Below are 24671 nucleotides of genomic sequence, written 5' to 3'. Positions count from 1 at the left end.
TGTATTTCTTCCCTAATTCCTTATAGATTATAATTCACATTTAAATCAGCAGAGGCTAAAATAAATGACAAAAACTTCTATAACAAATCCAAGAAAGCTAATTTGCTTGGACTGTTGCTTAAATCTCTCTGTACTCCCATCTACTTCATTCTCATATTCGGAATACTATAAGGTAAAAATATATCAACTGTCTGTGTAACTCCTAGGCAACTAATTTGCTCACTTTTTCATTTAAGTTTTCTCACCTCTGAAGCAGGAATAATAATAGTATCTATCACACAGAATTCTTATGATCATTATCCCCAAAGGGCATAGAACAATTCTAGGTACATAAGTGTCTCTATCCACCAGAGCTCCACAAGAGAATTAGGCCCTATAGAGAAAAATGATTTGAATTAGTTCTTGTACTAGGAGTACCTAGTAAGTACCAGTTCAGATGCATAGGAATTATTAAATCATTTACTTGTAATAATGCTGTAGGCATCAGGGCTTAATTCCTTTGAGGAACCTCAAGTGAAAAGGCCTCATAGTTGCTCAGAATATTTTAACTATTATTATTTTGGTTGCAAATGACAGAAATCCATATTCAAACTGGTTTACTTAGTTGTTTCCTAAGTGAAAAAACAAGGAAGGCTTCAGAGATGGCTTTTTAGAATTCTGACTATCTCTACCATTCTGTTGGTTTTGGCCATTGGGTCAAACTAAAATTTCTAACTAAATTTTCAAAATATAGACTTATGGCTAAAAATTATGTTTTTAGAACATATTTAAGAAATTAGCGTATTTGAAATATAGTAGTTTCTAAATAAGAGTTCATTCTTAGATAATTGTATCTGGTAGTTATGTGTTTAAATATATAAGAAAAATATTAAAGTCCTGGAAAATCTATATTTATGCTTTTTTATCTACACTAATATTAGTTACATTGACCCAATTTATTAAGGTTTTTAAGATAAGCTGCCAAAACAAAAAGAACAAAATCATAAAACAAAAGGTGGGGTGTACAGAAATAACTTGAAGAAGGGATTTTGAAGTACAGACCAAGGGTAGTTAAGGATACGATCAAGTTGTCAAGGACAGTTAATTCAAAAGAGCACATTTATAGGAGTGGTGCCTTGACTTCACAGGGTAGCTATCCATTCTGTGGCTGGAGCAGTTCCAGTTATTTCTTCTTCCAAGGATGTTAGGGGAAATAAAAAAGTGGATGTGGACTTGGCTTTATGCAGAGGTCTAAACCAGATTTCCAGGGTCCCCTCTTACTGTGCTTTTGAAAAAATAGCAAGAGGAATCTCCACTTTGGAAAATGTTCTTCCATTGTAACCCATTGTTCTCAAGGCAGTCATACAGGCCCTAAGACACATTTGAAACCTACTTATAAAAAATGTAAATACTCAGTACTAAGATTACTTTTATAGAGATTGCAAAGCTGTCTAAAATTATAGTGTACATCTTTTTTGTTTTATGTGCACCAATATTGATGATCTTCAGGTTGTATTGTTGGGAGAGATCAGCAAAGTGTAGAACAGCATGTTTAATGTCTGTTGTATGGGTAAAAATAATTGAGTATGTGTTCATATGTCTTATACATTATATACGTACAAACTATCATGGGTAGACTACACTAAAAAGCTAATAACAATGGTTATCTCCATGGAAGGAAACTGATTAGTTGGTAACTGTTAAAAGTAAGCCCATACTTTTTCGGTATTAGATATTTAGCAGATATCTCTGATCAGAGCTTCAGAACATTCTAAGCATCCACACATGGCTTCCTAATTATAAATAATCTGGAGATACCAAACATAATTATGAAATTATGATTTTTTTTTTTTTTTATCTTATGGATGGATATTTATAAATTAGCATAAGAACGATCATGATAAAGATATTTTTTTTTTTTTTTTTAATTTTTTATTGTGGGTTGTTCAAAACATTACAAATTTCTTGACATATCATATTCCACACTTTGATTCTAGTGGGTTATGAACTCCCACCTTCACCCCATTATGATTTTTTTTAAGTACTGGGGTTTGAATCCAGGGGACTTTACCACTGAGCTACATCCCCAGTCTTTTTTATTTTTAGTTTGAAGAGAGGGTCTTGCTAAGTTGCTGAGGCTGGCCTCAATCTTGGAAACTTTCTGCCTCAGCCTCCCTGAATTGCTGGTGGTTTTACTCTTTTAAGCCTGTTAGCTGAAAAGTTCACATTTGTTTTCAGGTAGTATAGGGAAAAGGTAGGCTGCATGTGGTGGCACACACCCGTAATCCCAGCAGCTTGGGAGGCTAAAAGAGGCCATCAAGGCCCACATCAGCAACTTAGCAAGGCCCTACACAACTTAGTGAGATCCTCTCTCAAAATTAAAAATAAAAAGGGCTGGGGATGTGGCTCAGTGGTTAAGTACACACCCCTGGGTTCAATCCCTGGCACCCCCCCAACAAAAAAAAAAAAATTACACACACACACGTACGTATACTTATGCTGCTCTATATCTTGAAATATTTGAGTACATTCTATGAAAATTGTCTTTTGTTTTTGCTTTATTGTATTATCACAAAACAGAAAGAAGAAGGAAAGCTTCAAGGACAGCTTAACAAGTCTGATTCTAACCAGTATATTAGGGAACTGAAAGATCAGATAGCAGAGCTGAATCATGAGGTAAGTGATAAATTTTGATCTTCACATATTTCTTTCTTCCTTCCTCTGTATTGTAACAACACTGTATTACTGGTTGTAAGACTGAGACTTTTATGTTAAATTCTATCTGAATTTTTGATTATAATTAATAATAATATTTTAGAAGATTATCTTTTTGCAAGTATTCTTCTGTTCTAATATTGTAGATTTGTTTTCCTTCAACCTCTGATTATGACCTAAAATGATCGATTAATATTTTCATGAAAAATATTTTTGTTGTTGTTGTCTGAAATTCTTTGATAGTTTTCTTAGGTTTCAAATTTGCCTCAGTTAAACGAAAGTTTTCCTTACAGATATAGAACAGGTTCGTGGAACTTAACTGTTGTGGGTAGAGGGAAGTCTTTTTACTCTTGCCTGCCTTTCTCCCTCATGGTGGTATTACTGAGATTGCAAAAAAGGATACTTGCCTAACTTCAGTTAACAGATTTCTTAGTATTTGAATGCTTTTTAAACTGGCACTACCTAGAACCTGTGAAATCCAACCCATGAAATTTTCCTAATTTTACTAGATATTATACTAGTTTATATTACTCAAACTAATGTATTTTGACACGAGAGATACTCTGTGAATGTGGCTCTTAAGTCGACTTCCCTATTCTTTATTATTTTCTAATGACAAATATCTGGCAACACAAATAAAAAAGTATATTTCTTATTTTGATTTTTTTTTATAAAATAGTGTTTAGTTACAGTGTTGAGATTTGAAAGAGTAGCATAAACTTGATTTGTTAAGAAAATAAAAGAAGATGAAAGAAACTCATTTTGGCTGCTAAATGATTTTAAACCTCAAAGGAAAAAGTTTAGAAATTACCCTTTCCTGATATTACACACTTCAGTTGAAGTCTGAGTGTTTTTAGGTAATACCTCCTGGAGGTAGTCAATCTAAGAGTAAATTCCAAGTGAAAAAGAACCAAACCATAGGCAAAAAGATAAATATTAGATGTAGTTCAATTCAGTTTATCTTGAAATACTAAGGATCATTCCTGTAAATATTAATTTTTAGCCATGATAACATTTGAAGGATTCAGTATTCTATGTAATCTTTACCTTATTGTGTACATTTTTTGTAATCTTTTTATCTACAGCATGTATGAAAGAAAACAGTTACAAAAAAAATAAGCCATATTCTAGAAATCCTTATTCTTTTGAAAACCCTACAAATTATTCCTTGTGTTTGAAAGGTGTTCTCAAAGAAAATTGTGACTAAAATAAACAATCTCCCATTTAAATTTTTGAGGTCTAGTGATAAGGAATCATTAATGTTGCTGAACTTTTAGAAAAAATTACATCAAGATTGGCTGATTGATGTAATTAAAAATTACATCAAGATTAGTTTTATTCTAAAACTAGGCTAAAAAAAAATCAGTCGACAAACTTTAATTTTGCTTATCATATGACCTGACTAAAAATAATGGTATTTTTTTTAATGTGGCACTTGTGAAAGCAGTTTCTTTTCTTATACAAACATGAAAACTAAACACGATAGAATTTTCTTCTGTTAAAGAGCCAGATGGTGCTGGGCTCCAGTGGTGCACACCTGTAATTCCAGCAACTGCAGAGGCTGAGGAAAAAGGATTGCAAATTTGAGACCAGCCTTGGTAACTAAATAAGACTCTTGGCAGGTTAGCAAGATACTGTCTCAAAATTAAAAAAAAAAAAAAAGAAAGAAAGAAAAGAAAAAGGAACTGGGGATATAGCTCAGTGGTAAAGCACTTCTGGGTTCAAGCCCCAATACCAAAAAAAAAAAAAAAAAAAGAGGAGGAGGAGGAGAACTAAATCGTGCAAATTAAAGAGAACAATTTGTGATAAGATGCTAATAACTTTATGGTTCAGAATAGCCAAAGTCCTGGGCTTAAGCAGGCCCTAGTCAGAAGTCATGGGAGAGAGATGGGAATAGTACAGTACCGCTAGGGACCACACATGTAAGAGTTCAGAGGTAAGCATGAGAACAAAGTTGGGAGTTTAGAGTGGGTGAGATTCAACTAAAGGATAAATTGACTAAGTTGGACTAAGGCATAGGAAGGAAGAGTAAACTAAGCAGAACCAGATTATGGTGATTCTTTAAAGCTAGAAAAGGTAATATGAAACCATTGTGGGTATTCACTTGGAAGTTCTGTTTCATTATATTTCCTGAGCATATTTTATTTTTCACCTGTTTAAAAGTTTTATCACTGAAGAGCATAAATGACAACAAGTGAAAAATATAAACCAAGTATTGATTGTGTAGGCTTTCTACAAAAATTACTATTGTAATTGCTATTTTATTGTTGGATCAGCTCTTTTGAAGTGGTTAAATACAGGGCTGGTGATGTAGCTCAGTGTTAGAGCACTTGCCTAGCATTTGCAAGATTATGGTTTGATCCCTAGTCCCAAAAGAAAAGTGATTAAATACAGTACCTCTTTTTTATTCCACTATTTTCATTGTTTGATAGAGCACTTCACAGTTTAAAAAAAGATAACCAAAGTCAGTCTAATTTCTTCAATTTAACATTTGTATATTGGAATTTGCCCTAATCATTGGCTTTCAATATGAAAATTTACTGCAAAATATCAATAATTGTATTTTGAGAATGTGACTGTTAATAGTCACTTTGTTCACTGATTTTTTAAAATTTCTCTATAATTGAAGAAAATGTTGAGAAAAACTTTACACTTTGATCTTCCTGAAGACAACTATGACCCTTTAGCATAGTCAGCTGGATGAAATAATGAAGTAGGTTATTTTTATGAGTAGCTGAATACATTGTTATTCTATAAAATAATTATTATTTATAGACTACCCACTATGAGCATAATATTGTGTCAGACACTTTGTAGTTATTATTCCTAACCTTCTTAATAATCCCATCTGAAAGTGGTCCTCATTTGCATGAGTGTGGAAACTGAAACTCAAAATCATTATCTTGCTAGGCATTATATGAGCAAGAAATGGTAGAATCAGGATTTAATTTAATTTGGCTTGTTCTTTTTTAAAAATATTTTTATTAGTTGTTGGTGAACCTTTATTCAGTTTATTTATTTATTTGTATGTGGTGATGAGAATCACATCCAGTGCTTCACCCATGCTAGGCAAGCACTCTACCATTGATCCACAGTCCCAGTCCTGACTTGTTCTTTTCTATACTGCTTACAGAGACATTAGATTAAAAAACTTGTCATCAGTATCTAAAATCTGAAGAAGGTACTTACTAACAGTATTTTAACTGTGTTGTTCACCCCACCCCCCGTTACAAATGAATTTTTCATATATTCAAAATGAGTGCTGCAGTTGACCTAGCCACAAGAACTAACTGTCTCTCTCTGTTGGCATTGCAGAGGGAGGTTTATCTGTACTTGCTGCAACTTACTGTGATCCATTCTAGTGCCTTCTCTCACTCCCAACCCGTTGTAATCCCTTATTACCTGATTAGTTTTGCTTCTTATTTTTTTACTTATTTTCCATAGGAATTTTTAAAGTTAGAGCCTTTTACACATTGCCATTGCCTTCAGAGAAGCCATTATGTGGAAACCCTTGTTTACATAGACCTAACAAGAGCTGGGGTTAAATCTTACTGAACTTCTTACCCCTTGTCCTCATAGACAAGAACCTGGCTATCGAAGTACTTTTTCCTATCCCATTCTCCTACCTATCATCAGAGTACCTGCTATGCACTAGACATTGAGTTTATAACTGAAAATAAAGATTGAAATACAGTTTACACTCTTAAAGGTCTCATAGTCTGCAGTGGAAATAGGCATACAAATAAATTGCCACTCGTTATGAGAAGAATTGCAGTGTAGTGACTATCATTTATTGTTCTGTGCCAGATTTTGTACTGTTATACTTGCTATTGTTTATTTAAGTCCTCATAGTAGTCCTATGAAGAAGGTAACATCATTGTCATTCATGTTTTACATGCGATAAAACATAGGTCTGGGGAATAAAGTAACTCCCCACAGTCATGCACTAGTCAGTAAAGAGGTGGGATTTTTTTTAGGTCAGGTTACGTATAACTTATACTTACACTTAAGTCCACACACTCCAAGCCCAACCACCATATGCTATGTAGCCTCCTTAGAAATATAACGGGATAAGATGGTAACAACAACTGGGACAGTTTTGAAAAATGAAATTTGTCAGGCAAATTGATCATCTTGAAGGTTTAAATCAGAAACGTGAAACAAAATTGCAAGTTCTGGGAATTAATAACCACCTCCTTTTGCAACACAGGAGTATCTTCTTAACAGCTGCTGACCACCAAAAACAAATGATATATTTTGTAAATGCCAGGAAAAGGAGATAGAAGAAGGTTGAAAATATTCTGGTTTAGAAGACAGAGGAAATGTACTCAGGACTCATTTAGATACAGACATCTGGGAAATCAATCTTATGATTCAATCAAATTGTCAGCTAACTAGACTTCCCTGGGTCTTTTTGAGCCTTGCTATCATTTACAGTATTGTTTTATGGGAAAATGCATATTAGCCAACTGATTCAAAAATGTTTTTGGAATACAGATATATTTTTACTTTGTCTTAATAGTAGTGTGATGGTTGTAGTTCTGGTGGATGTTCTAGGAATTACAGACTAAGGATCGTTCACTTATACAAAAAGTAGACTATTCTTCAGGTTTGTTGAACATAATGATATCTAAATAAAATAATCTTAATGTACTTTATGTTCTTACCATTTTACAAAAGCAGTTCTAGTTCCGTTTGATTAGTATATTTTCTGTGTAGAGCAAATTTTCTGTATTTTTATTAAGCTTTCTGTGTTGTAGCTTCTAAAAGAGATAGTGCAGAACCTTTGGATAATTATTTTAATCTTTGTAAATATTCTGTAAAATTAATATTAATCCCATTTGATAGGCTCAGAGAGATTAAATAACTTGTCCAGGGTCACATAACTTAGTAGTAAGTTGCCAAAGCTAGAATTCAGGACCAGGACATTCAGTTAGATCACAAACATATTCAACTAGAATAAAGTAAAACCAAACAACCTATATACATTTTTTAAAAGAAAGAAAAATCACTTTAAATTATTTTTATTCATTAGTACCCTTCCTTGTTCCAGATGGGATTAAGAAAATTTACAAATATTATACAATAGCAAACCACAATTTGAGAAAAAAGAAAGAAAACTACTGTATATATAAAATATGGAAGCATGAATAAGACTAATGTAAAAATGCATATCTGTGTATTTCCTGTAAATGGGCCTCAAACTTGGCTTTAAGATTTTTAGTAGTCAACACAAAAGGGAAATTCTCGTCACATAAACATTTCAGAGTATCTATATGATAAAAACAGACCTACTAAAAGAGCCAAACTCTTTCTGATACTAATATTAAATGCTTTTTTATATATTGTTTCTTCATAAAGGAGACTTGAGTTTGAGCTTTCTGGTTATTATCTTTAATATTGTTTAACATAATTGATTTAAAATTATAAAAACTGAGGTATTTAAATAACATAAATTTTATTTAAAAACTTCCAGATAGAGAAATAATATAGAAAAGTGCCCAAGTCCCAAGTTTATAGCTCAATAAATTATCACAAAGTAATTATACCATTCCTGAGAAATAGACCCCAGAATCCCATTAATACTTTCTTCCAAGCACTTCTCACTCTCCCTCCTCAAAGATAAATATGATCTAGAACTTCTAATATAATAATTTGTTTTTGAACTTTATATAAATGGCTTCTTGGGTTATGTATTCTTTTGCTCAACATTGTGAGATTTTTACTACATTATTTTATGTAGCTGTAGATTATTCCTTTTCATTGCTGTATAATTTTCCTTTATATAAGTAGTTTATTCTACTGATGAATATTTGGATTATTTCCAGTTAGGTCTATTAAGAACTTTGCTGCAAATAGTTATGCACATTTACATCTCATGAGCAGTAAAGAAAATTCTTCCTGTTCTACATCCTGATCTGCATATGAAATTGTCACTCTTTTTAATTTTAGCCATTCCCAGTGACTGTGAAAAGGTTTTTCATTATACTTTTAACTTCCATTTCCCTGATTACTATGACTGGATACCTCCCCACCCCCAGCATCCAGAACAAGTTTGACATGTAATAGGAACTTCATGAAAAAGTTTTTAATGAATAAATGATGTTTGTGAAATCCTTTGCAGATAAGGTGACATAAAATAGGAATGTTAAGAAACTTCTGATGTACAAAAATCAGTGGGAAGAATATTTCAGACAGAAGAAGCAACTAGCATGAAGACCCTAGAAAAAAATGAAATGGGCTTTCTGAAAAAACACACTAGTGTGACAAGAGTATAGTGGAGGGTAAAAAAGCGGTATAAAATAAGAGAGTTTGGTGGGATCAGATCACATAAAATGCTTTGTAAGTCAGTATATGTATTTGTTTTATTCCTAGTATAATGGCTAGCCTTCAGATGGTTTTAAGAAGGAAGTGATCTCATTTACTTTGCCTGCTTTATGGTGAACTGATTGTAAAAAAGAAATAATTGAAACAGGGAAATTCACTAAGAATCATTACATTAGTCCAGGTAATAGCGAAGGTGGCTTAGAAAGACTGGAGAAGTGGAAATATTAGAATGTTCATGTAGTAAAAGTATGTTTCCTTCATAAGAGAAAGCAATTGATGACTTCATGACTTCAGATATTTTGACTTGAACACATAAGTGAATGGTTGTTTGGTGCCTTTTTTTTCTTTTTCTTTTTTGGTCAATGAACCTTTTTAAAATTTATTTATATGCGGTGCTGAGAATCAAACCCAGTGCCTCATACAAGCTAGGCAAGTGATCTACCACTGAACTACAACCCCAGCTCTATTTGTTCTTTTTTCTATATACATGATGGTAGAATGTATTTAGACATATTGTACATACATGGAATATAACTTATTCTAATTAGGATCCCATTCTTTTGTTGTACACAATGTGGAGTTAAACTGATTGTATATTCGTATACAAGGACAGGAAAGTTATGTTCGATTCATTCTACTGTCTTTCCTATTCCCATCACTTCCTTCCCTTCATTCCCCTTTATCTAATCCAGTAAACGTCTCATCTTCCCCTCCCTACCCTCCCTTGTTGTGGGTTAGCATCCACATATCAGAGAGAACATTCAGCCTTTGGTTTGGGGGGACTGGCTTATTTCACTTAGCATGACATTTTCTAGTTCCATTCATTTACCCACAAAGGCCATAATTTCATTCTTTTTAACCACATTTTTAATCCATTTGTCTGTTGTAAGGTACCTGGGTGGTTCCACAGCTTAGCTGTTATGGATTGAGCTGCTGTAAACATTGATGTGGCTGTGTCCCTGTAGTATGCTGATGTTAAGTCCTTTGGGTATAGACTGAGGAGTGGGATAGCTAGGTCAAATGGTGGTTCCATTCCAGGTTTTCTAAGGAATCCCCCTACTGGTTTCCAGATTGGTTGCACCAATTTGCAGTCCCACCAGCAATATATAAGTGAACCTTATGCTGACATCCTTGTCAACATTTATTGTTACTTGTATTCTTGATAATTATCATTCTGACTGGGTAAAATGGAATCTCAGTGTAGTTTTAATTTGCATTGCTCTAATTGCTATAGATACTGAATGTTTTCTCATATTTGTTGACTGACCATATTTCTTCTTCTGTGAAGTGTCTGTTCAGTTCCTTTGACCGTTTATTGATTGAGTTATTTGGTTTTTGGTGTTAAGCTTTTTGAGTTCTTCATATTTCTAGGAAACTAATGCTCTGTCTGAGCAAATGGTAAAGCTTTTCTCCCATTCTGTAGACTCTCTCTTCATATTCTTGATTGTTTCCTTGGCTGTTAAGAAGCTTTTTAGTAACATCCCATTTACTGATTCTTGATTTTACTTCTTGTACTTTAGGAGTCTTACTGAGGAAGTTGGTTCCTAAGCTGACTTGGTGGAGAGTTGGGCCTATCTTTTCTTCTAGTAGGTGTAGGGGGTTAGTGTCATTTTGAATGATGTTAGAAAAGTTAGATGAGTTCTGTTTTGCTTATGTTAAGGTTGAGATTCTCTGAAACATTTAAATGAAAATATCAGGCTGTGGATATGGCTTTCCAAAAAAATTATGTGAATTTATAATGTCACTGCAATGTACATGCTTCCTTATACTGTTGATATGCTGGTTATTCTTTTTTAAAAAATTAAGATTACTAATTAAGATTAAACAACTTTAGCGGTTATCTCAAAAGATGTAGTAGTCATCGTTGTTGTCATCGTCTTTGGAGTGGGAAAGGCATTTTTATAAAGGGGTTCCAGGACCAAGTTCTGAGGCACTCCTAACCTAACGAGAACAAGAAAAGGAGACCAAAATTATCATTGAGGTTGGAGGAAAACCAAAGAAAGTGGAGGTAAAGGAATCACAGGAGGAAACTTTTTTAAGAAGAAACCATTTCTGGGGCTGGGGTTGTGGCTCATTGGTAGAGTGCTTGCCTCGTACATGCGAGACCCTGGATTTGATCCTCAGCACCACATAAATAAGTGAAATAAAGGTATTGTGTCCAACTACAACTAAAAATAAATATTTTTTTTAAATAAAGAAGAAAGCATTTCTGCAGTTATTGTAATTAGATTTTAAATGTCCCTGATCCTCTGAAGAATAAACTTTATTTCTGGCTTTGGGTCATAGCAAGATGGCAGACAAAAAGAAGAAAAAGGAGAGCATCTTGGACCTTTCCAGATGTATCAACCAGACATCTGGGTGACATTTCAGGATGGCCTGGAAGCCAGTGGAATCCTGAAAGGGTTTGACTTGCTCCTCCTCCTTGTGCTTAAAGGAACCATTGAGTACACAGGAGATGTCAACAACTAGTACAGACTCACAGAGGGAGGATACATGCCATCTGGTGGTTAAGGTGGATGGCTCTGCTGCTTATCTACCTGCAAGATGGCATGGAGACCATCCCTACTCCTTCCAGCAGCAGGAACAGGGAGCTTCTAGATGCAGGGCAGGGTCCTAGATTCACAGATATCTCTCCAGAATCAGATGATATCATCAACATCTAGAACAGAAAGTCCTTTTTTAAAAAAAAATTTTTTTAAGTTGACATGGACAAATGCCTTTATTTTGTTTTATTTTATTTTTATGTGGTACTGAGGATCAAACCCAGTGCCTCACATGTGCTAGTCAGGTGCTCTACCACTGAACCACAAGCCCAGACCCCAGAAAGTCCTTTTTGTATAGGCTGAATTTTTGTTTTCTAAATAAGAAACCTGAAAACCATTTATCAGAGATTGATTGATGTAAGAATTTGAGAGAAGGAATGATCCAATTTCTCATTGACTACTATAGTATGCTATAAGCAACATACAACCTAGGTAGATAAAAACAACTTTCTTTATAGGAATGGTCATTTCATTGGTTTTCAGTACCCAGAAGGTCTTCAACCACCTTGTCTCCTTTGTTGAGGAAACCGTTTTTTAAGTTTAATCATCATATCTCTCAGGAATCTTGTTTGATTATTTCTGCCAGCTAAGTAGGTAATTAGGAACTTGAGTAAATAAAGAAAATCCAAACAAAGCCTTAACTGAAATTTGTCTCAGAGAATGTTTACATAAACACTCAAGTTTTTAAAATTCTGGTAACTCCATTTGATTACACCTAATCTATAGGTTTAATTAAATATCTACAAAAAGTACTTTTAATGTCATAAATACTCATAATATAGTTTTTATAATATTTATATTAATATTATTAAAATGGTATTTTGAAATAAGGGACTTTAAGATAATCAAAAGACATGTACAGGTGGGCGTGGTGAGGCATGCCTGTAATCCCAGCAGCTTGAGAGGCTGAGGCAAGAAGATCCCAAGTTCAAAGCTAGCCTCAGCAAAAGAAGGCCCTAAGCAACTCAGTGAGACCCTATTTCTAAATAAAATACAAAATAGGACTGGGGATGTGGCTCAGTGGTCAAGTGCCCCTGAGTTCAATCCCCGGTAACCTGCCGCCCCCACAAAAAAAAAGACAGTGTACCCTTTACCCTTGTATTTGTCAATTTAAAAGTAATTAATAAAATCGTTGGAACTTGAAAAGATTTTTTTTAATATTTTTAAAAGACTCAGTAAACACTAATCTTCATCTAGGAATTAAAACTAAAATATTAAAAATAGAAAAGAACATGATCATATGATTCTGTAGTCAATGATAGCTTATTTTTTCTTTATTTTATACTGAATAGTGCTATCTATTTATTTTTACTTCTTTAACTGTATGCCTACTCTATATTGCCTGTTTCTATCAGTCTTCATTTTCTTTGTATATTGCAAAACTCCAGGTATGATGTTTAGATTACAGAGTGATCCCAAGAATAGAATTAACATTCTTACCCACAAACTGCATTGACTGCAGCAGTGTAATTCAGAGGCAGAAAAAAAATTTTGAAAATAGTGGTTTTTATTTGTACTGATGACTACTGATGGTTGAAGTTTTAATTTTAAAAATTTTAATGTTTAACAAAAATGTCAACACAGGCTTAGACATTCACATATGTTTTTGCAATAGAAAGTGTCAGTTTTCCTAGAATAGCCACTTCTTTTTTTTAATATTTATTTTTTAGTTGTAGTTGGACACAATACCTTTATTTTATTTATTTATTTTTATGTGGTGCTGAGGATTGAACCCAGGGCCTTGCACCTGCTAGGCAAGCTCTCTACTGCTGAGCCACAACCCCAGCCCCGAATGGCCACTTCTTAATAAAAAGAAATTATTCCCATAATTATTAAATTTGTCCTTTCTTTAATTAGAACAATATAAAGAATCATGCAGGAGTTCACACAAGCCTGAGGGCAGATAAGTAGTTCTTTTTGGTGCCCCCAAAGTGCAATGTAGATAATGAAAGATTCTATTTGTACTCTTTAAATTACTTTAAGACCCTTCAATTAAATATTCAGTAGTCTTTATAGACCTTAAAATTTCCATTTATATTTTTAAAATGCATTTTTAACTGTTGTACTATTTACAATTTTTAAAAGATATTTATTCAGTTGTAGATGAACACACAGTATCTTTATTTATTTTTATGTGGTGCTGAGGAACCCAGTACCTCACATATGCAAGGCAAGCACTTTACCACTGAGCTATAGCCTCAGCCCCTATTTACAGTTTTTTATGTCTGGAATGCACTACTTGTATTAACTTTCTAAAACTATAACAAAATGTCTGAGATAGTAAACATAAGAAAGGTTTTGGAGGGCTAACAATTCTGGAGGTTTCTGTCCTTGATTGAATGGCCCTCTTGCTTTTGGGCCTGTGCCAAGGCAGCATATCATGGTGGGAACATGTTGTGGAACAAACTGCTTACCTCATGGCTCGAAAACAAATGAGTGGGGAGGTGTCTGGGTCCCATAGTCCCTTTCCAGGAAACTCCCAATGATCTAAAGAACTCCCATCTAGACCATCTACTAGGCCCCATCTCTTAAAAGTTTCTACCACCTCCCTATTTAGTTCATGGATCTGTGGAGGAAACTTAAGATCTGAACTACAGCAATATCTAAAGCTGAGATATACATAAAATCACATACATACTGGTTCTTGCACATCATGTGTTCTACCTAAGCTATATCCTCAGCCCTTTTCTTTATTTTTTTTGTCTCCAGGCAGGGTCTTGCTCTTGAAATTGCAGTTCTCCCATCTCAGCCTTCTGAGTAGCTGGGGTAAAAGTGTGTACCACTTTGCTGGGCTTATTTGTCAACATTTAGAATGACACTAACAAGCTGTGCTTAAGATTGCATTCAACTTGATAGGGGATGCTAAAATGAGCTACAGTTTTAGAATCTCGTGATCTTATTCAGGTACTCAGGTTTCAAGACTTGAGTATTCACTTTTTATATTTCTTCCATCTTCCTTTAGATCAAATAATTCAATTTTTAAATGCTAGTTTTTGAAAGAAACAATGGCATAATATTGACAGTTTTTTAAACTTGGAACATTTGAAAATGAGCTTCGCTAATTTGCTCAGTGTCAGTTAAAAGAGAATTGATTTTTAAAAAGTAATAAGTAGTTCAGATTTACAGAAACTAAAAGTTTTAAACTCTGGTTGAAATCTTTAGTGTAGCAAATCATGTGCTTTTCATGAACTATATCTCAAAATTGCAGTTGGACATGAGATAATCAGATTTTCTCTTCCCACAAGTTGGATAGCTGAAAATGTCATAGCAATAGTATGTGTCAAAGACTTTGTGCTGCTTTCTGCCTGTCTGATTTAAGTTGTTGTGGTCAGTCTAAGGAACCTGTGATATGATAAGATAGCATTCATGAGGTCATGTGGTTTGCAAGTGCCCAATCTTAACTGAGCAGCCTGTAAGCACCTCAGGATAAGGAAGAAAGGGATACTAAAACCTCCTCTGAAAGCTTATTTTGTGTTCAATGACAAAATAGTGTGGGTGTGTGATAATATATGTGTATAATATGCTTTTAAAATTACTTTCTATCAGGAGTTAAAGTTTCTGGGAAAATGACTACTACAAATTAATTTATCTGCTTTTATTTAGTACTTTAAAGTATTCAATTTTTTTAGAAAGGAATAAATAATTAGTATAAACAAAATTTAACATTACCACAAAATGCTTTGCATACCAGTTGTATACATGTACACAGTGATTAGCAGCCATAATGTACTTGACAAGACTTACTACGTACATACCAATATGGCATTGTTATTTGAAAAGTTTAATCTTTTAAATTAGCTATTTATTATTTTGTACTTTCATAAGCAAAAATCATATTTTGAATATTGTATTTTTTGTTATTAACAGTATATAAAATATTAAACTTTTATTGCAAACGTTTTTCTGCCTATTTAAAATTACACTATAGGGGCTGGGGTTGTGGCTCAGCAGTAGAGTGCTCGCCTAGCACATGCAAGGCCCTAGGTTCGATCCTCAGCACCACATAAAAACAAACAAATAAAATAAAGGTGTTGTGTCCAACTACAACAATAAATATTATGTCAAATATTTATTTTAAAAATAAATATTTTTTAAAATTACACTATAGGAGGTAGTCACAATTTCTTTTATGTTGAAGAGAAAAAATGATGTAGAAGATTTACATTGTTAGTGAATATTTTTTATCACTTAAAAATTATTTCTGCATTTTCTGAATAGCAAATTAGTTATTTTTAAACTGGCCACATCTCCATTGGAGACATACATACAAAATGGCTGTCTAATTTTATAAATAACTGTTTTACTGAGAGAGTCACATTTGGTAGAATTCACCCATTTAAAGTTTACATTTGAGTGGTTTTTAGTATATGAACAGACTTATGCAGTCAGTATCACAATCAGTTCTAAAACATTTTTTATCAGTTCAAAATGGAATATGATATGTCAAGAAATTTGTAATGTTTTGAACAAGCCACAATAAAAAATTAAAAAAAAAAAAAAAAAAGAAATCCTTAACAGTCACTGCCCATGGTCTCCAAGCCTCCTACGTCTTAGGCAATCATTAATCTGTTCACTGTCTCTACTTATTTTTCTGCCCTGGAAATCCAGTATGAAGGGAATCACAATTTGTGGTCTTCTGTGACTGGATTCATCTACTTAGCATAAGATTTTCAAGGTTTATCCGTATGGTAACATGTGTCTGTACTTTGTTATTTTTTGTTCCCTTAATAATATTCCAAATTACGAATATGTCACATTTCATCCATTCACTAGCTGTTAAACCTTTCATTATCCCACTTTTGGGCTATCATAAACAATGCTACTGTAAGCATTCGTGTAAAGACTACTATATGAACGTGCTTTCATTTATCTGAGTATATTCTTAATAGTAGAATTGTTGGGTCATATGATAACTCTTCTTTGAAGCATTTGAGGAACTACCATATGGTTTTCCAAAGCCATTGTATCATATTATGTTCCTTCAGCTGGATATGAGGCTTCTGATTTCTCCACATCCTTACTAACTTTGTTGTTTATCTTTTGATGGTAGTATCCTAGTAAGTTTGAAGGAACATCTCATTGTGGTGTTAATATGCATTCCTCTAATGACTAATGATGTTGAGTATCTTTTCATATGTCTGCTGGCCATTTATATCTTCTATAGGAAAATGTCTGTTTAGATCCTTTGCTCATCTTTAAATAGGGTTATTTTTTAAATTGGGTTGTCTTTTTATAATTGATTTCTTAGAGTTATTTGTATTTTCTAAATACACTTACCTTATCAAATTTTGACTTTTGATTTTTAGATATCTTCCATTGTTATATTTTTTTTAAACCACAGAAGCTTAGTTTATTGACTAGAATAATTTTCAGACTTTCTTCTGGGAAAGCACTATGATAAAGTACTTGACTTTCTAAATTAAGCCTTTGTTTTAATAGGACAAGGAAATGAAACATTTAAAAATTCTTATTGTTAGTTTTGACACCAGATGCACAGAAATATATAAGAAAATCGAGAAACTATATTATCACCAAAATGTAAAAATTTTGTGCTTTGAAGAACACCATTGAGAAAGTAAAAAGACAACCTGTAATGGCATTAGAGCAGATTATGCTAAGTGAAGCCAATCCCTAAAAAACAAATGCCAAATGTCTTCTTTGATATAAGGAGAGTAACTAAGAACAGAGTAGGGTCTAAGAGCAGGAGAAGAAGATTAACATTAAACAGGGATGAGAGGTGGGAGGGAAAGGGAGAGAGAAGGGAAATTGCATGGAAATGCAAGGAGACCCTCAGGGTTATACAAAAGTACATACAAGAGGAAGTGAGGGGAAAGGGAAAAATAATACAAGGGGGACAAATGAATGACAGTAGAGGGGGCAGAGAGAGAAGAGGGGAGAGGAGGGGAGGGGAGGGGGGATAGTAGAGGATAGGAAAGGCAGCAGAACACAACAGACACTAGTATGGCAATATGTAAATCAATGGATGTGTAACTGATGTGATTCTGCAATCTGTGTACGGGGTAAAAATGGGAGCTCATAACCCACTTGAATCAAAGTGTGAAATATGATATATCAAGAACTATGTAATGTTTTGAACAACCAACAATAAAAAATTAAAAAAAAAAAAGTGAACTTGAACATGAGTGCTCCGGCACAGGCAGCATGCAGAGCAAGAAAAGGACTAAGCAGTATCTTTTCCAAGCAAAAATCATATTTCCTCTTGAATAGAAAACCTAATTTGGGGGTTGACTAGGAGATGAATCTAAACAATCTTTTTCAGAATAAGCATCAAAGCCAGTTTGTTAATTTATTATCTGTATTGAACAATCTGCCCCAATTTTTATTTGCCAGAGAGGGGCCAAAAAATAAATAGACTTCTGAATGAAAAGATTTCAATTTTCAAGGTACTTCCCTGCTGGTCCCTGCTGAGAAGCACATCTATTCTTTTGAACTTTCATATTGCTTGACTGAATATGACTGCTGTTTTCTTATTTCCAGGATCTCAAATAGCTTATTATGAACTTTAGGAGCCATAATAAACTTGCTATGTTGGCATTACCTCTTACAAAAAAAAAAAAAAGACAACCTATAGAATTGAAGGTAAAGATTTGAACATTTAGTCAGATGTGGTGGCATATGCCTATAATCCCATCGACTTGGGAGGTTGAGGCAGGAGGATTGCGAGTTCAAGACCAACCTCAGCAAATTAGTGAGGCCCTGAGCAACTTAGCAAGACTCTGTCTCAAAATTTAAAAAAATTAAAAGGACCTGGGATGTTCCTGAGTGGTTAAGTGTCCTGGTTCAGTCTCCAGTACCAAAAATAATAATAATAATGATAGAAAACACAAACATTTATCTTACAAAGGACTTGTGTCTAGAGTATGTTGTTTTAAACTCTTGAAGTTCAAATACAAGGGAACCAGGTGTGGTAGCACATACCTGTAATCCCAGCAACTTGGGAGGCTGAGGCAGGAGGATTTTAAGTTTAAGGTCAGCTCAGCAACTTAGTGAGATCCTGTCTCAAAATAAATTAAAAGAGCAGGGGATGTAGTTTAGAAGTAAAGCACCCCTTGGTTCAATTCCAAGTACCCAAAACAAAAAGAACCCTGCAATTTGAAAGAATAATTAACCCAATTATTAAATGGGGGGGGGGGTAATATTTTGTTGTTGTTGTCAATGGTTTGTTTGTTTGTTTGTTTGTTTATACGTGGTGTTGAGAATCAAACCCAGAGCCTCACACATGCCAGGCAAGCACTCTACCACTGAGTCACAACCCCAGCCCAACGACTGTTTTCCAAAATATTCAAAGAAATGGCAAGTAAGCACAACATCATCATTAACCATTGGGAAATGTAAATCAAAACCACAATGAGATGCCACTCCACACTTCCTCAGATGACTTATTACCAAATAGATGAGAAGTGTTGGCAAGCATATTGAGAATTCTAAATCTTATACACAGCTGGTAGGAATGTAAAATGGTAGATACTTTGGAAAACCAGGGTGGCGGTTCCTCATGTTATTAAATATATGGTTACCATATAGCCCAGCAATTCCACTCCTAGGTATACCCACAAGAAATGAAATCATGTCCACACTAAGACTTATGCATAAATATTCATAGCAACATTATTCATAATAACCAAAACGTGAAAAACAATCCAAATATCACTCTTTGACAAATGAATAAATAAAATGTAGTATATCCATATAATGGAATATCATTATGCATTAAACAGATGAAGTACTGTTACATGCTACAGCATATATGATAAGTGCAAGAAATCACTCACAAAGGGCTGTATAATGTAGGATAACATTTGTACAAAATGTCCAGAATAGGGAAATTTGTAGAGACAAAATAAAAATTAGTGGTTACCTAGGATCCAGAAGGAGGTGGGAAAATGAGGGGATGACAGCCAAGAGATGTGTAGTTTCTTTTTGGGTAATAAAAATATCCCAAGATTGATTCTGGTGATGGTGGCACAATTCTATGAAAATACTAAAAACCGTTTAGTTATACATTCTAAATAGGTAGATTGTATGGAATGTTAGTTATATCTCAATAAAGACATTTTTAAAATTTATAGTCTTTGTCTTCTGGAGAGTTTCTAACCTGGGAAGGGCCCATGGATGGGATCTATTAAAGTGTTACAAATACTTCATGTATAAACATATGCATCCTTTTAGGAATTAGTTCATAATTTTCTCAAGTTTCTTGGACATTCTGATGCTTAATATTTAAGATCACTGTTCTTGAGCCACTAAATGACACCATGGTACTTAGAGGTTGTAATATAGCATTTTAAGTTACACATATAGAACTTAATTTTCTGTTAACTTTGTTTACCAGCCCACATTCTAGTTTTTTGTAAATGTTCTGGTAGTTTATGTCTGTCCAGATAGTACAAGGTCCAGATGGGACCTTGGGACAGTGCCTGATACGTATTAAACACCTAGTATCAGCACTTTATAGCTGTATTATTGTGTGCAGATTAGTTAACCTTTTTGTACCTCAGTTATTTCATGGGAGTTATTAATGGGATTAAATATATAAATACTAAGCACATATAACAGTTCCTGGGACATAATAAGGTGTAAGTATATGTGTGTATGTATGTGTGATGCTGGGGATCAAACCTTAGAACTTCGCATGTGCTAGGTATTCACTCTAGCACTGAGCTGCATCCCAGCCCTAAATCAATGCCAACTATACCACAAAATACACGTTATAAATGTAGTATTACAAATAATTAGTTAAGTCTAATGGCACTACTCCCTACTTTAGTAGCTCCTCCATAACCTTCATGATAAAGTTCTAATTCTTGAGCGTAACAGTAGATCTTCATAGTTTAGGCCTTGCTTTTCTTAAGTTTGATCTCTCCGCTTGAGACCTATAGCCCAGCCACACCAAACCACTTGCAATTTCCCAGCATTTTTTTAGTATGTTCTTGGGCCTCAGGACTTTTCCACATGCCACCTGTGCCTGGATATCCCCTCCCTGCTTATCCTTTACAATTTAACTCAAGTAGCAGCATCTTACTTATTCTCTAAGAATTCTCTCTTCTAAGCAGTGCATTGCTTCTCTTGTGGGATTACTCAACACTTAATATGCCCCCATGGAACTAGCTGTTTCCCTTCTGTCTTTCCCTCCAGATATTTAACTCACTGAGGGCAGGGGTCTTGCCATTATTTTGTTTGTCTTTCCAGCATCTAATATAGTAGTTGTCACCTAAGAACTTAGTGAAGATGTGGTTAAGTGATTGAATAGACTGATAAAAACCCATTATATAGCTTTGGAAAACAATTATTCCTCTTAACAAGTTAATCCACATAGAAAAGAAATACTTCCTTTTTGTGGGGGTATTTGCTAACGGTTTGAGTTTTTGAAGTGTTTCAGCTAAAGGCTAAATCAAATGAAATCTACGTGGTACTTTGATGTAGCTTTAAAAGTTCAGAGTGAAACAAGTGTGAAGTGATTTATTTCCTGTAATTGGTCATAAATTTACATAGAACCTCATATATTCCTAGCCTCATCACCATTGACATTAGAGTGCCATCTAAATAATGTTAATGGTTTCAATTTTATCAAGATGTGTCAGCTGCCAGGAAGAAGACATTCAGTGGCAGTTTCATTTCGTTTGCCCAGAATACTGGGTAGATCTAAATAGGCACTGTAGAAAGACAAAGAATTCTCTGTAAATAACCCCTTCTTTCCTGCTCTAGTAACAGGTGTATATAAGTTTCTTTAATTCCAATCTTTCCACCTTTTCCACTTATTAAAGTAGGTACATATTTTTTCATTGCTTTTGCATTTATACATCTTACATAAAAATCCCATATTAAGTTTTTAAATTTTAAATGCCCCTTTTTAATAATATATTTTGATAATGCTAAAAATGTTTTTACTTTAACCTATTTAGGTATTCAATATTATTTTTGAACATTTTAATTTATTCTAATTTTTGACTTGCAGCAATGGAGAAGTCATGACCTCCAGATGATCACTTTTATTGGTTTCCTGTTCTGATTCTCTGGAAATCTTTTGGTTTGCATGCTTATTGCTAGTTTTAGTCTTTGTCATGTTTACAGTTCAGTTTTTAAAAAGCTAATAATTATGAAAAATTTAGTTATCATTTTCCATTTACATTTATTTTAAATTTTGAGGAAACTTTATATTAAAGGTATTTTGTAAGGAATCTTAACAAAATTACTGGCCAGACTGGGAGGAGAAAGGGAGTAAAGCCTCTAGAACTTAGAAATAAATATTTACATGATTATTGGACTTTGTCCACCTTCTCATATAAAGTATAATGTATAGTTATTTTAAATTTTTTATCTTGTACATCACTTTACAAAAAAATGTTTCATTTAACTTAAAAAGCCAAAGCTCTGTGTTTTACAAAGGTTGATTATACAAACGCAAGTGTACAAGTAGGATCTTTATAATCTGATATGACTCAGTCTTGGAAACTTACTGCAACTGTTTTGCAGTTCACTTGGTATCACATGACTCACTTCAATGGTTTAAAGCCTGTCTAGTAGTGATCAAAGTTCATTTGGTTAGGGGTTTTTTTGGTGTGTAGATGACTTTTTTCCACTTTGTTGTGGATTGATTGTCTTTCAAAATACCCAATGCAGTTCTTCCTCTTATTCTTTTGAATCTCAGAACGTGGTAGTTGTCTGCACAGTGCAACCTCCAATCACAGGGGAAAAATTTTTAACTTGAAAAAATATGCATGGAAGCACTTTTAACTGTGAAGTATCATATAAATATAATAAGTATACAGTATAAGTTTCAATTCCAAATTTTCCTTTCTTCTTTTTTTACTTACTAATACATATACTAGTACATATTTTTCACTGCTTCTAAAAATGTAAGTTTTAAAGATTTATTAAAATATTGGGGTTGGGAATTTAGCTTAGTGGCAGAGTGCTTGACTGCACACTCAAGGCTTTGAGTTTGATCCTCATTTTTTGCAGTGCTGGGGATTGAATCCAGGGCCTTCTACTTGTCAATCAAGCACTCTACCACTGAGCTATACCTCCAGTTCCTTGAGTTCTATCCTTAATCCTGAAAAATATATATATACATATATATACAAACTTATGTATAAATAATATATAATTTATATATACATTATATATAATACACACATTATAAGTATTTTATATATGTATTTGTATTAATTCCATTGCCCTCAAATGTTAAAATTGGAAAAGAATAACTTGTATCTATTTAAAATTGAATGTAAAAGTGAACCTTTTTTCAAGCTACCAGTATCCTGTAATGTGCTATAAGAAAGCAAACATATATAGAACATGTTATCTCCTCTGTTCATATGGACACTTGCCCAGGTAATCAAATTTTCTCAGCACAGATTTCTCTGTTATTTATAAAGAACCTATATTTAGAAACTACAAAACTCTAGAACTATGACAGTTTGTTTCACAAAAACAAAAACAAAACAAAAACCTCCTGTCTTAATTAATAAAGGAGACTAATGAAAAAATTCTAAATACTTACATATCATTGATAAGTATGGAATTCATCCCTGCAGATTCTCCCCGCTTTACAATTTCAATACTGATTACTAGGTAAAATAAATGGAATGGTTTTTAATAGTATTTTTTTAGGGTTTGAATTTTTACTATTATTATAGTTAGAAACTCTGCTATTTCCTGTCAAAACCTACATTCATCAGACTATGAACATGACAGTTTCTTGTTTTCTTATTAACTATATAGCATTTTGAACTTTATTGGTTATAAGTTATATAATAATCTTAACTTCTCACTTTCCTTTTCTCATTACTAAATGCTTTTGGAGGCAGCACATATAGAGAAATCCTAAAATCTAATCTCTTTATTGATAGTCAAGGCTGATATTTTATTAACTTTTTAAAGTTGTCATGAATGTGTCACTTATATCTTAAATATTATTTAAATAAATTCTACATGTTTTTACCTTTTTTTTTTTTTACTGTTTCTTAATGCATAACATGACGAAGCAGTCCATATCAGGTAAGAACTAATGTTATTGGAGTGTTGTATGCTATTATTTACCAATGCTTTGTAAAAATGCTAGTATTTTAAAGTAAATATTAGAATAATAATGGAAAAAAGTAACAAAAACAACAACAACAAAAAATACTTTTGGAAGTTAAAGGAAGCCATTTTTTGATTTTGTGTTTTTGTTGTTTGTTGAGATAGGTCTCCCTTTGTTGCCCAGGCTGACTTCAAACTTCTGGGCTCAAATGATCTTCCTGCCTCAACCTCTAGAGTAGCTGGAGCCACACATGGTGGTCCACTGTACTCAGCTCTCGAGTAGGTAGTGGTGGTGGTGGTGGTGATTAGATTATTTGACAAGTTTGTTCTAGTTAGTCTGTTTTACTACTGTCACAATAGTGAGGCTACAAATAAGTTTGGAAGCATATTTGAGTGTTTCATTGATGAGCTTATTATTGAACTATAATCAAGTAACTGAAAATAAGCAACTAAGTATGAACAATGACAAACCTTTATTTTTAAATTTATTCCATATCAAGTTCCCCGATTTTTTTTTCCTTTTGGTACTGGGGTTTGAACTCAGGGGCACCTGATCACTGAGCCACAATCAATCCCCAGCCCTATTTTGTATTTTACTTAGAAAAAGGGTCTCACTGAGTTGCTTAGCACCTCACTTTTGCCGAGGCTAGCTTTGAATTCATGATCCTTGTTCCTCAGCCTCCCTAGCTGCTGGGATTACAGGCTTGTGCCACCAAGTCCAACTTCTCCAGATGTTTTGAGGCAATTTTCATGAATACACATAATTAAAAACTAACAAAATTAAATAAAACCAAATGAAGTGACTTGATAATCTTTTACTTACAAAAATAGAAGTATGTCTTTAATAGTAAAAAGAATCATTGCTTAGGCAAAAATCTGGTAACATCAGAGTTAAGATTAGCATACAAAAATGCATACAGTACCAAAATGGAAGCCAAAACAACAAATTTCTCTTATAGGTCCACATGAAGAAGAAAGGGAAGTGTACTGACAGAAAGGTATAGGTTAATAGCCTAGCATCTAAGTAAGAGCAATTTTATGATGGACTTTAACAGAGAA

The 24671-nt window shown here is 33.6% G+C and overlaps 1 protein-coding gene across 5 annotated transcripts in view; it reads left to right on the top strand.

Moving 5' to 3' along the window:
• The window catches only part of Evi5 (ecotropic viral integration site 5), a 210014-nt gene that overhangs the window by 169840 nt on the left and 15503 nt on the right, over nt 1-24671 (top strand). For all 5 annotated transcript variants that reach the window (XM_058585230.1, XM_058585233.1, XM_058585236.1 and 2 more), the window contains one exon: nt 2560-2655. In XM_058585230.1, the coding sequence (XP_058441213.1) occupies nt 2560-2655 (96 nt within the window). The remainder of the gene's footprint in view (nt 1-2559; nt 2656-24671) is intronic.

This window comes from Marmota monax, unplaced genomic scaffold (genome assembly GCF_021218885.2).
Source record: "Marmota monax isolate L192 unplaced genomic scaffold, Marmota_monax_Labrador192_F-V1.1 WCK01_AAM20220418_F8-fsc00070, whole genome shotgun sequence".
NCBI classification, from domain to species: Eukaryota; Metazoa; Chordata; class Mammalia; order Rodentia; family Sciuridae; genus Marmota; species Marmota monax.
Note: the sequence above shows the minus strand (reverse complement) of the source record. Positions and strands in the feature narration are given on the sequence as shown.